Raw genomic sequence first — 14,342 nt, forward strand, 5'->3', positions numbered from 1 at the left:
TTATAGTTAGTCCACATAGAAATGTGCTAGAATCTGCTAACCCGACTTTCAGCTGTCGTACCTTTACACTGTTGCATTTAACATACACATGCAACATTGTTCATATCATATTTTATTCTTACTTAGCCTACATCTCATACATTTAACATATAATTTGCACAGATTCTCATGCCACACAATTAAGTAGTAAAATTCATACATATTTCTCATAAAATAAGTCAACCCACATTTAACATTTATGTGCTCAAAATACATTTCATTTCTTATTTAATTCATCAGAAAATTCTTTTTACTTTCATTCGTTCACTTTCACATATACATAACTATATCGACAATCCTAAACTCAGAAAACATAAATTTCATGGTTGGCATTTTAAACCCATAAAAAAAAACATATATACATAAATAATACATAGTCATTTTTTATTCATGAAAAACCTGATTTAATATATAAATTTCTCCTTTACCTGAAATCTCGAACTACACCAACAGGGATTCCGGAAAAATACCTGCAGCGCTCACTCGAATCCTAAATCAAAAATTTTAGTTCCATGTAATTAATCATGAATAAAATATTATTTTAATATTTTCTATACCCATAAATTCTAAATAAATAAATATAACCAAATTATCAAAATTTTCAAATTAATTAATTCATTTCCTCAAAATACTACCCATCTAACCTTCCCTAAACTCCACACACTTCAAATTAACATTTAAACTAATATTTAACGCTCACCCGAGCCCTGAATCAAAAACCCTAATTCTATTTAAATTATTCTTAAATAAAATACTATTTAAATATTTTGTAGGGGTCATAATTTTCAATTAACAGTTATACTCGCAAATTTAACTAATTTGTCAAAATTTTCAAATCTCACTTACGCTTTGGATTAGGGTCTAGAAAATCCTAACTGAAAAATTACTTACATCAAAATGACGACGACGACGACTAGGACCACGTGGTGGTACCCGATTGCCAATTTAACCGCATATTAACAGCGAAATTAGGAAAATGAGAAAAAATTACCTTTCCCCTGGAGCAGTGCCTAAGTCGTTCTCACGATCAATCTGCTTTAGTAGAAATGTTGATAACGGAGCCAAAAATCCAATGACACTTTCCGTTTCTCAATTCGCTGCAAATTTGGCGAGAAATTGAGAGAAAGAGAGAGAGACAAATATGGAGTTGAGCGTTCTGCACGCAAGAAGCAGAAAGCAATTGCAGAGAAGGGGGGCGCGTGATTCAGGCACTGGACATTGAAATTTTCACTTAATTCTATCTTTATTTAATTTTATATTATATATATATACTTATTACTTTAATCATATATATATATACCATATCCTTATATATATATATATATATACCCATCATATAATTTACTTAATTTATTTATTTAAATAACGTTTAATTAATTTATTAATTCAATTAATTAACTAATTAATATATATTTTTATTTTTATTTTTTTTCAATACTATTCCTTTTATCTGTTCATTTATTATTTTATTTTATCTATTTTTATCTTTATTATTTCAATCATTTTAATTTTTCAGGTCTTTACAATTTCCTTCCCTTTCAATAATACTTTTTTAGTTTCAAACAAAGCCTTAAGAAATAGTGAAATTTATAATAAATAAATAAATAATATTTTTTTGGGGTGTTTGATCATAAAATAAATTAAATTAATAAATAAAAATTTGCTTTTACATGTTCTCGAGCTTTGGTTTTATCTGTAATTGATAAAATGACAAAAGACACCAACCTCCTATGAAGTTTAGTAAAAATATATAAACTTTTCTTAAAGTTCCAAAAAACAAAGACATTCCTTTAAGTTTCGAACATTTCATGGACTTCCCATAAGAATTCAAAATTTTCACAAACTTCTCCTAAAGTTTGCTGAAAGATATAGACTTCCACTTGTGTTTAACAAAAAGAAAAAAAAAAAATATCAGTACCAGTGTCTCAAAAATCAAATGTTAAGAGAGGCTTGTGAATTTTTAAAATTTCAAGGAAGATATGTGAGATTTTTTGAAACATCGGGGTAGGTATATGTCTTTTTTGCCAAATCTCAGGAGAAGTCGATGTCCCAGAGTAGTCGATGTCTTTTACCCTTAATAAATAAAATTACTATAAAATTTAAAATATTGTTTGGTAACACTCATGTTTTCATATCATGTGCAAAAGGATGAATAATAAAAGTGGGCCTAAAATTTTAGTAATTAAACAAAATAATTATAGACAAATTTATTTTTAATTATAATTTTCTTAATTTATGTTCTTTTACATTTTATTATTCTAACAGTAATTTTGAATGTTATTTTGATATATATATTTTTTTACTTCTAAAAATATTAACCAAGTATGCAGCTCATTTTAAGATTTTAATTTCTATTTCTAATTTTAATCTTTATTTCTATAATTTTTATATTGATATCAGACATCCTTAATTTTCTTTTTGTTTTCTTCTCTTTTATTTTTTTTTTCTCAAACAAAACCGATAATTAGACTTTAAACTACTGCCATTTGGAAAAGCCAAAAAAAAAAACTATTTCACCCTTGGGGGTGTCTTTGGACTTTAGGGGCAGAATTAATTTGATGTTATAAAACCTGGGTCTTGAAGTTGACCTAAATTTGGTGAGGTTTGAGAAGACTCCCAAGCTGCGGGGAGAAGTAACACTCCATGAGCAAAAAACAAGTAAACAACCAGTCAACCCTGAAAACAAGTAAACAACCAGTCAACCCTGAAAACAAGTAAACAACCAGTCAACCCTGAGCTTGCTTCATGTTAAGATTGTCCTTGTATGATCATAGGAAAAATTAGGGTTAGTTGATTATAGGAGCAGTTGACAATCAAGGTTGCTCCTGTTATAGGGCTCATCTAGTACTAATTAATGATTTGTTTGGTATGCAAGAATGAAATTAAATGAAACAAAACTGGTTTTTATAATTTTACATATTCGCAATATAATTTTTCATTCCATTTTACTTCTAATCCAATTGTTTCTGGGACACCAAACATAGGATTACTGTGTATGAACAGTCGGTTTCTCAACCTGCCCAGTTGGCAAAATCTTGTGCAAGGTTAAGACCCCCTAAATGGTCAATCTGATTGGATGCTGGATTAATGCAAAAAAACAAGGTTTCAACAACTTGTCCAAGCTTTGAGGTCACAATCAATGAAGCATCCATTAGCTTTCCAACACTAGTCTTTTTCTTAACTTTGAAGCAAACTCATAAGAAGATCATTTAAGACAAGCAAACATTGGCATCTTACTGTTGAAGAAGTCATACTCATCGTGAGCAAGAAGCAATCAACACAAGGAATCACACTATCAAAATTTGATGCTCAACAACAAACTGAGTTCATTTGTGACCACAAAAGAATGTAAAGCTGCAACCCGAAAAAATACAACACATTATCCTTCTCCAAATGACGACCCCAAAACAACCTCCGACCCGCCCCCCTCCAACCCAGGCAAGTCAAGGAGACACAGAGGAAAATCAAACTTAGGATCTCTTTCAACCTTTGTCTGCCCTAATTGCTGAGCCCACCTTGGTGGGCTAAACAAGCTCCATCCCTTTAGAACATTACAGCTTTTGCTTCTTCAGCAAATAAATTACAGCTTACTTTAGGCAACTAAACCTCTGAAGATGAAAGCAAAGAATGACACTATTAAAGCTAGCTGTACACGGCATTCTATTAAGGACAACCCTTAGACTTGGTCCTGTCGAAATATTAGATCAGGCTGGTGAATGACGATGTCAACGTGTAGGGGACTTTGGCAAGAGGGCTGCGCTGGCCTGCAAGTTCATGAAGATCCTTCACAATGTCGAAAACTGCATCAGGTTGTGCTAGTTTGAGCGCATTCTCTGACATTCGCTTGAGTTCTTCTGTCTTGGTGCTGAACCATTCGGCCACAAGCCTGGCTGTTTCTTTTGAACTTCGAGTAAAAACACCTGCCCCGTTGTCTACCACGTAAGGGACATTACCCTTTTCCTGTGATCACCAAATGAAAAGGAAATTATATAATGAAATTAGAAGTCTCTGCAATATCCAAAGTTCGTTTTTCACTTACTTGTCCAGGAATGTAGTCATTGAGGATAATGGGGAGCCCCCTAATCAATGCCTCTGCAATTGTACCTGGTCCGGCCTATGGAAATCAAAACCATAGAAACCATGAGACAAAGATACTCTACATACAGTGGAGATAGAACATCCAGAAACATAAATTTGTGAACCTCTTTGACCTACCTTTGTAATTATGCAGTCGCAAGCTCCCATCCATTTTTCCATTTGAGTCTCGAAGCCTCTTACCTATAAAACCAGTACAAAAGGTAAAAAAAGGGTAACAAAAGAACCTTTCAATGAATGCCAAAAGAAAATTTGTTCGACTCGTGTAAAACGATTGTGCAATTGTCAAGTAGGACAAAAAGCAAATGTGAGTACCTTAACAGGGATCTTCCATTCACTGGATTCAAGAGATGAGACTAGGGATTTGTTACGACCACATATAACAACCAGTTGGCCAATGGGTTTCCCAAGTTCTTCATCAAACAATGATGCTCCCAGGGCCTTTGCAGTTTTCGCAACAGGACCCATTCCTTCGCCTCCTCCCATCAGTAGAACTGCAGGCAACACTGGGTCCATCTCAAGCTCTATCCTTAAATCGTCCTATAAACAAGGGGACAAACATAATCAAATCAAAATCTGTCAAATTCAAAAACCAAATTTGAATGGAACTAATATTTCAATTGTAGAAATAGTCACCTTAGAGAGGACTGCGCGAGCAAAAGAAGGTCGAATGGGCAAGCCAAATACTTGGATTTGAGAAGGCACTAAGCCATCAAGTAAAGCCTTCTTGGCTACTTCCTGTGAGGGGCAGTAGCATCTGTTTACCCCAGGGTGAAACCTAATACAGTCAAATCTAAAATGAGCTAAAAATGGACTACAGATAAAATGACAAAAAAAAAAAAAACTCAAAATAGGTTCATTAACTGACCATGTGGGATGGCAAGAATTGAGGTCTGTAATGACTGTAACAAAGATTACTTTTTTCTGAAGACCCTGCCATTTGAGAACCCATAAGGGAATGTGTTGCATTAGAGGATGGACACTAATGATAATGTCTGGCCTGTACTCCATCAAACCAGCCTCCACCTCCCTTCAAGCACACAAGGTAGTACAGGTTAGAAAAACCCATTAATTTAAAACTAAAAGTAAAAATAAAGCATAATATGAAACCAATCAAGACTCCAGCAAGAAATATGATTCATCTTTTTCATAAAGTGAAACCACCGTGTGAAAGATCATTTTTGCTCCTAATAATTGATTATTTGACAACAAATCACACTAAATGTGAACTGAAAAAAGAAACCAGTAAGATTGTTCAGGAATCTTGAAGACATCTAGATTGCAATTATTTAATTGTGATATTAGATTTTCACAATTGCCAAAGAACCATGACATATAATATTAAATATACTAATCCAGAAGAATAATATAATAGAATCCACTTGCTGTATTCCAGTTGGAAAATGATTAAATACCAACTTTTTGTAGGTTTATCCCCAACTCTCCCAACAATAAAATAAAATAAAATAACATGAAAACTCTGCAATTTAGGCTGTAAGCATAGACTAAAGAGAACAAGGTACTTGGCATAGAAGGCAGCAATTGCAGCGAGATAGAAGCTGTGGATCCACCGTGGCGACGTACTGTGGAATGCAACCTTCCAAAGCTGGACATGTTTCACCATGAACTTGTATTGTCTCTCCATATCGTTCAATGGCCAGCCGGTGTACTCTTTCCAAACATCTTTCACAAATATCTGCACACAGAATGTGTCATGTCACCCACAAGAAAAAAGGAGAATCTGTAAATTGGAAAAGGAAAACATCCTTCAATGAGAAGCTAAGCTCAAAATCTAAGTTTGGACTTTAGAGAAAACCCAAATCTAATTAATAACCGAACAAAAAAGGGAAAAGGGAGGAGCCATAAATGGAAAAAAAATGAATCTGTATGTTCAAAAAGGAAACCATTTGAACAATATAAGAGAACCAGAGTTTCCAAATGATGCTGAAAAGGGTGAGAAATAATTGAAAATACAGGAAAACATGTTCAATAAGATCATTGACGGAGCAAAGAATGAAAGTAATCATTAGCTTGGATTTGGAATGAAAGTGCAGAGGCCTAAAATTGAGAGAGAGAGAGAGAGAGAGAGAGAGAGAGAGAGAGAGAGAGAGAGAGAGAGAGAGGAACAAATGGGTTCAGTGCCCACCAAATTTGCATAAAATCTAGCATGGGAACAAAACCAAACAGCAAAAACAGAGTTTAGTACGTTTTCACATCAATCGAAACAGCAGTTGACCTAAAAAAGAAGAGCTAAACTGATTTTATTTTTATTTTTTTGTCTAAAAGCTCTTATCAAAACCCAAAAGAGGACCAACGGAGTTAATTACCTTGTACTCATCCCCAAATTCCAATCGAAACGCATCACGAATTGCCTCGGCAGAAGCCCTGTGCCCACCTCCCGTATCACTCATCAAGATCAACACATTCTTGGTCCTCTCCGCCCCCATCTCCAACAACTCCATGTTCGCCTCCTCTTCTTCGACCATTCGCTCATCATCCAAGGAATGGTTCTGGTCCATTCCGTACCCATAGCACCCCCCAACTCTCTGGAACACCGCATTCAGGGACTTCCTCGGCGACGCCACCGCCATGGCCATTTCCGACTACCCACCGCCCAAAATCTTAAACACCCAGAAATCCCCAAATTCCAAACTCGCCTCCCCCGAGCCCGCCCCGCCTCCGGCCAAAAGGGTTTTTCGGCGGAGGCCGAACGGAGCGCCGGAGAGAGAACGTTGGAGGCGAAAGGTGGAGAGGAGAGTCAAGAGAGGAAGTTGCGGAGGTTGGAGCTGGCGATTGTGGTGTTCAAGGGTGGTTTTTTTTTTTGGGAAGAGCCGAGAGAGAGGGATTTATAAAGGCTGGTGGAAATTGGACGAGTCTGAGAATTTTTAGGGTTTGATTCGCATTTATGATGGGTTTTGTGGCGGGGATTTTGGAATGTTCTGAGGAGCAGATTCGAATCTATGATATGGGAGAACAGTGGAGGCTTGACCATTTAGAATGGGAGCGATGCTCACGTCTTCCAAATTCATTTTTAGCCGTTTGGGTTGTAAATTGAAATGTAGTTAATCGGAAACGTCTGTTGGAAGGGCGAAATGACTAGTTTGCCCTTTTAATGATTGTTTGATGTCATTGTCAAAAATTATAAAAATAAAAATTTTAAATTAAAAAAAATAGTAACATTAATATTTATAAATTTAAATAAATAAAGCTTGATTTAAAAAATACTTATTTTCATATTTTAAAATCAGTAATTTATAAAAATGTGATTAATTGTATTTTCAATTTTTAAAATTTATTTATACTTATATTTTAATTATATTTATATTTATATGATTCTTTTATTTTAATATTAATTTAAAAGTGCATTGGAAATAAATTATTTAATAAAAATAATATCTGGATATTAAAATTTTTTAAAATATGTTGCCAAAATAATTACAAATTAAAATAAATATGATTTTTAATATTTTTCGTACATAATAAGTAATTGAAATTAATAACAGAAATTGAAAATTGACTACATAAACAAATGTGTTTTATTATATATTTTTTTTACTGTAAAAAATAAAAAATATAATATAGCAACAATACCAAACAAGCTCTTAATGATTAATTTAAACTTGTCGAATATAATCGATGAGTAATTTGTCCTAAATTTGTTCATATAAAAAAATATTAACAAAAAAAAGCCACATGATGATAGTATCTAAAGTTTCCTTTTTAAAAATATTTTAGAGAGATCATTCTCAAAATCTAAGTATTAAAAAGAGAGTATTAAGAGGATGTTATACTGATTTTGAAACTATTTAAAGAAACGATGTGGAATCAAATGTATATTAATACTCCCCTTCCAGCTTATGAGGAAATGAGGCGAGAAGAGCCATGGGAGAAATGAAGCGAGGAGAAGTCAACCACGGAGGAGCCAAACACTTCCAAAAGTTCACACTTCGCAATTCGGAACTTCACCACATGCAGCGCCGTAGCGGCACGCCGGCAGCCGGCAATGACTCCCAGTCTCAGCTTCCACCTTCCCTTCCCAGTTCCTTCTCATCTCGTAGTGCGCACGTAGTGGGCGACTCGGCGGTACTCCCAGTTCCCCCTTCCCAGTTCGGCGATGGCGACTGCCGCGACTCGGCGAGTTCGCACTTCCAGTTCCAGATCTAATAATAGCCTCACACTTCGAGCTTCGGCTTCCAGTGCTTCCAGCGCTTTCAGCCTTCCACAATTCCATCCGATCTGAATCCACCGATTAAAAAGCTCACAAATCTGCAAAACATGTAAGAAGTTTAGTATTTGCCCTGGTCAATTATGTTGTTTAATTCTACAGTAATATTGATAGTGTTTTCTGTTACAGAGCACTCCACGATCAGATGGCCCAACCCGGATGAAATTTTTCCTTACTTTCATGTTGGCAAGCTTGCTTTGCCTACCATGCATTACCTGCCTACTTATTCCCAATTTTGACATTTTTCTCATAATTAATTTTAATTTTATTCATTTAATGGAATTACCCAACAATTCAGTTCAATCCGTTACGGTTCGGTTAAAGACACCAATTCAATCGGTGAGGTTAACCAAAAAAATTCAATTAATTATGTTAATCGGCCGTACCGATTGTTTGCACACCCTAGATTGTGAAATGAATTTATTTCTCATTTTTTGTTCTCAACACGCATATCTAGGTTATAATAGTGACCTTGTTAAAATATCTATCAAAATTTTCATGCTAAACAAAATATTAATATCGCAATCTTACATACATTCTTTAGAATCTTACAGTGCACACTAAATATAAATATCTTCATGAGGTGCCTATTCTATTTTCAAGAATGAAATTTTTGAAAATACTATTTTATGAAAATATTTTTTATGTTACGAACCAAATGCCCTCTAAATATCTGAGATGCATCATATAAACTACCCATCCTCCCCTCATCCTCCAACTCATTTTCCAAATAATTAAATGGATTCGAATTCTTGGCATCGGACCAAAAGCTCGATCCAGTGAAATGCCATGATCTTATGCCTCAATCCTAAGCCAATATTTGGTATCAAAGAATAAAATAAATTAGAAGGGGACAAAAATATAAAACTATAAAAATTAGTTTCATTTTATTATTTCATTATTATCTACCAAACAATCATTTCTTTAACTAAGCTCACGCCTTATGCAAAGATAAAAATATTTACCCTATGTGACTTGAAGACATTTGTCGAAACTAACTCTAATATCGCTCTAGCCTAAGCAAGTCTTCATCTATACAAGTGGAATGCTTATATTATAGAGACTAGTTGCCTCTTGTTATATTTGCTTTACCGGCTACATTAACATAAGTTGGTATTATATTTAATTTTCATTTAAAATGAAAGTCTGGTTTCTAAAAAATTCATTTTAGTGGTTAAAACTTGGTGCTTAAAAAGTTTTTGCTCAATTGAAAGAGGTGGAAATGAGTATAGAATGGGCCGCTTTCCATTATGCAGCTTATACGGAATGTCAACAAATATTAATAATGAATTAATGTATGTACTTTCTTTAATAAAATAATAACTTAACCTATTTTTTCACAAGGAAATCACTTTTTTTTTCCTAGGTTGGTAATGGGTTATTAATAATTTTTAAGAAGGGTGTTAAATAACATATGAATATTCAAGGTATTAATTAACATTGACTTTTTAAACACTACACTTTGAAGAATTTTTTTAATTAATAGTTTTTGAGATGATTTAAATACACTTGCGCAAAGTTATTTGAAGAACGCATTTTAGATTTTCTTAATTTTTAATGCGATTATCATAAACATCATGTTAAATTAATTGTTCTATATTAGACCATTTTGAACAATTTTGATGGGTGCATCAAGATCAATAATTTTTTTTTTTTTTAAAAAGAAGTGGAATGGATCTCATATAAAATTGATCTAATATGCATTTTTTTTTTTATCAAAGAAAATAAGTCTAAGTAACTAAGAAAAAAAAATTTAAGGTGGAGTTATGGCTTCAAATTATTTTTAAAATTTCGGATCTTTCTACATTTGAAATCTTTTATGCTGTATGTGGGAGTAGGAATTCCGAAACTTGGATTGGAATTCAAGTGAATTTGGATAAATTTTAATACAACTTTATATTATATCTTATCCAAATCTAAGGTTTTTCCAAACATAAGATTAAAGAATGTCAAAATTTGAAACACTAAAGGTGCCTTATTATTTATAAATTAATAATTCAATGTTAACCCTAGCTTATTATTTATAACTTGTTCTTCGGATAAGTTGCGATATTTATTTTAGGAGATTTTAGGATTATAGTTTTCTATGATTTGGTGGTAGAGTTCTTTTTGTTGGATTTAGGGGTTTTTTTGGGTCCCCAAAATAGAGGTTTTTGTCTTAAACTTTGTTGTTAAAAAAAGAATTATGGTTAAGATTTACAATTTTTTTTTTTTACTAAAGTAAGGATGCGTTTGGATCCACAATTTTGTTTAAGAAAATGAAAAGAAATGAAAATAATAAATAAATTCATTTTCTATTGTATTTTCTCTCTATGATAAATATTATTAAAATAACAAATTATTCTAAGATGATTAAAAATTAAGAAAATTTAAATGTTAATATCATGCAAAATCAAAGTATTGTTCATAGATTTGGCATTTTTTTTTTTTAAAAAAAAATTCTCACTTTTTTTAATAATGAAACATTAAAAAATTAAAAAAAATTCTATATTTTCTTTTCCTTTCTCTCATATTTTTATAGTTCCAAACATACCCTAAACTTTGTAAAATACACATTAAGGGTTATGCACATACGTGTGCACACCTTTCAATATCCCAAGTTAAAATTTATTTAAAACATCTCTTAATGGTTAAAACTTAAAATTACTCAATTAGAAGTTTCGGGTTCGAAACGAGATATGAGATGAGAAATATGCTATCTCTCATTGTTTAGTCCAGAGCAGAACTATTTATACCTCCAACCGACCAAATAAATAAATAAATAAAGCTTGAAATAGGTTATACTTGTGCCAAAGTTAACTAGTCATATTTCAATTGTATTAAACTTGAATTTAGGAATATGAGGAACTAAACTTGAATTTAGGAATATGAGGAACTAAATTTGAAAAGAAGAACCCATAAGATATACACTTGAATTAAGCATTACAACTACAAATTAAGAGAAAACCCAATATGCAAGTTGGAGTGCTTTTGATGTTTCCCTTGTCTAGACTTAAACTTCACTTTGAAATTAAAAGACACACCCCATTGGCCCATCTTCATCCCTACCCCAGCCTTGCATTGAAAGGGACACTGCCAGGCACACCACCAATCCCAGGGTAGGTGCCCTAGAATGGCCTTAAGAAGATTATGATGTACTTGAAAAAGATTGCACATTGTCTTTGTTGAAGGAAAGTTGTGGGTAAAAGTAGAAGATGGGGGAGAGTAGACACATAAGATAGAATAGAAGAGTAGGAGACACCACAAGTAATGGGACACAAGGGGGAAATCACATTCTTGAGTTTGGACTATTAGAGAGGAAATAGGACATGGGTTTTCAGAAGGTGGAATTGGAATCCATTTCCTAAAGGAATGTTTTGTTTGCTTTGAATTAGATTTCCAAGAAGATGCCTTCAAAAAGAATGGATGTTGGCATTTTGAAGTCCATGAAAATTCTATGTTATAACTCATTAGTATCTTGGATTTTTTATTTTTTTGATAATTTTAAATTATTTTAAAGTATTGGGCCTAAAATTTACCCCTTTTTAGTTGTCTTCGATGTTCATGGCGATTCAAATTAGTTAACAAAAACGACCTTATGAAATTTATGGGATTAGGAGAAACTTATCATTTTAAAATTTTATTAATATCGTTATTGAAAATTGAGGGATTGAGATAATAATGTTATTTGTAGGCGTATTTATGGAAGTGATTCTGAGGAGCATTTACAATAAGTCAAGCCAATGGATTAAGCATCTTATAATACAATTTAACATTTCTTAAAGGGTTCTCCATGAAATAATCCAACATCTTCTCATTTTTATTTTTAATACATGCAATGGATCAACAAAAAAAATAAAAATAAATAATAGACACACTCATATTTGTGAATAGGGTTGCAAACGAGTTGAGTCATATCGAACTTTGTTTTACTCAAACTTGTTCATTTAATTTTTAATCAAACTCGAGTCCGAGCCAAGTTCAGATCGAGCTTTAATATATTGGCTCAAGCTTGTTTATCACGCAACTGAACGAGCTCATGAGCCTTTAACGAACCAAGCTATTGAGATGCTCACTGATAGTTTAATTCTTTTGGAGCCTCTCAATTTGAGAAACAAGAGATTTCGTTAGACAAAAAGGTGAACATAAGCTCTTATTCATATTGTCTTAGAAATTTTTTTGCCCCACCAAATTATAGTCTTAATTTTGAGCATTACCCTTTTCACTAAATTAAGGTTATGGAATTTGCAACAAATAATCTTATACATCAATAATCCCTACATTTAAGTGCACTACAATCTATCGAGTTTAATTCGATGTTATTAAACTTGTCCACAAATTATTTTAATTCAAGTATATTAAATAAGTCCAACTGAGCCTATAATCAAACTGCTCATGAGCCAAAGTGAATCGAGCCTGCTTATGTTTAGGCTCGACTTGTTTATTAAACGAGCTGTAAAATTGGGTTTGGAAATCACTTGTTTACATAATTAATAAATGAGTTTGAATGAACTCTTACCGAACCAAGCTTCTGAACCACTTGTGAGTGGCTTAGTTCGTTTGCGGCTTTATTTGTGAAGTTAGAGGTAGTAAATGCATAATTAAATAGAACCCCTAATATATAATTCATATGTAAATTAATGACCACTTTTTTTTAAAAAAAAAAAATGGTTGATAATAAGTGATGAATTGGAAAAGTGTTAAAAATTATAAGTGGTATTTTCTTGCATTTAAAATAAGTGGTATTTCAATACTTAAATTTTATTATAGAGTTTTATATGATTATTTTTAAATATATTTGAAGTTACAAATATTAATATTTTTTAATTAAAAATTTTATTAATAATAATTTTAATTAAAATTTAAATATTTATATTAAATAAAATAAAATAATTTTATTATTGTAATTAGTAATAATCTTGTTATTAATGCATATCTATAACATATTTTTATAATATTAATTTATGATAAAAATAATACTATTAATTAAATTTAAATTTTTAATTTATTTAATGTTAATTTGAATTAATAAATAGAGTAGTTCAATTCTTTAATTGTATTATAATAACTAATATGTCATAATACATAGTAAATAATATATAATTTTTTAAATATATTTTGAATAATATTTTTTAACAAAGATTTTAAAATTTAAATATTTTTATTAATTAAAATAATTTAATATTATTTATAATTATCAATAATCTTATTATAATGTATATTTATAGCAATATGATTATCACACTGTTTTAATAATTAAATTAAAAATTTTAATTTATTTAATGTCAGTTTAAATTTATTGGATTTTTTATTCATTTCAAAATCTAATTATATTTTGTTAATAACTAAAATGTTACAATACATAATAAAATAATATATATTTATTATTAAATATATTTTAAATTAAAAACTTAATTAATAAGTATGTTAATTATTATTTTTAATTTACATATAAATATTTTTGTTAAGTAAAAATAAAATAATATTATTTTTGAGTAATGATAATCATATGATTAGTATATTAATTAATGTTAAAATAATCTTATTAATTAAATTAATATTTTTTTATTTAAATATTAATTTAAAATAAAAATGGTTCTTGTTCATCATTTCAAATTATATTTCATCAATATCTAATATTTTAATAAAAATAATATATGATTATCTTCTAATATATTTTTTAAAATGTAAAATAATCACTAATTATTTTTGTGTTTACGAAATTGGTCCCGACACTTATAAGTGGCTAAAAAGTTATCTTAAATTGCTTTTCGAAATTTATTTAAATAGTTCTAAAAAAAGTGATTCTTGAAATTTTCATTTTTTACAATAAGTGTTTGTTATAATATAAGTTAAACGATAATTTTTTTTGTATAAATACTTATTTTAAGTGATAAGAGTTATAAGTTGTAACACCCCGACCCCGAAGGGGCTGAGATATTAACTTTTTACTACTAATTTACAGCGGAAACAAAATAAACTCAACTTTTATTAAACCAGAGCG

The 14,342-nt window shown here is 31.1% G+C and overlaps 1 protein-coding gene across 2 annotated transcripts; it reads right to left on the minus strand.

Annotated features, from left to right (window-relative positions):
- Positions 1-3,340: 3,340 nt before the first annotated feature.
- On the minus strand, positions 3,341-7,163 carry LOC131158174 (monogalactosyldiacylglycerol synthase 2, chloroplastic-like). Of its 2 annotated transcripts, XM_058112844.1 has the most exons (8): positions 6,462-7,163; positions 5,658-5,830; positions 5,003-5,164; positions 4,771-4,912; positions 4,450-4,674; positions 4,255-4,317; positions 4,079-4,153; positions 3,341-3,999 (listed from the first exon to the last, which is right to left on the minus strand). In XM_058112844.1, exons 1-8 carry the CDS (start codon positions 6,729-6,731, stop codon positions 3,739-3,741), a joined length of 1,371 nt encoding a protein of 456 aa, XP_057968827.1. In that variant the 5' UTR covers positions 6,732-7,163; the 3' UTR covers positions 3,341-3,738. The 2 variants fall into 2 exon arrangements, with proteins under 2 accessions (XP_057968827.1, XP_057968826.1); XM_058112843.1 differs by having other exon boundaries at positions 4,771-5,164; positions 6,462-7,161.
- Between the last annotated feature and the right edge of the window lie 7,179 nt (positions 7,164-14,342).

The sequence above is a fragment of the Malania oleifera genome, chromosome 6, assembly GCF_029873635.1.
Source record: "Malania oleifera isolate guangnan ecotype guangnan chromosome 6, ASM2987363v1, whole genome shotgun sequence".
NCBI classification, from domain to species: domain Eukaryota; kingdom Viridiplantae; phylum Streptophyta; class Magnoliopsida; order Santalales; family Ximeniaceae; genus Malania; species Malania oleifera.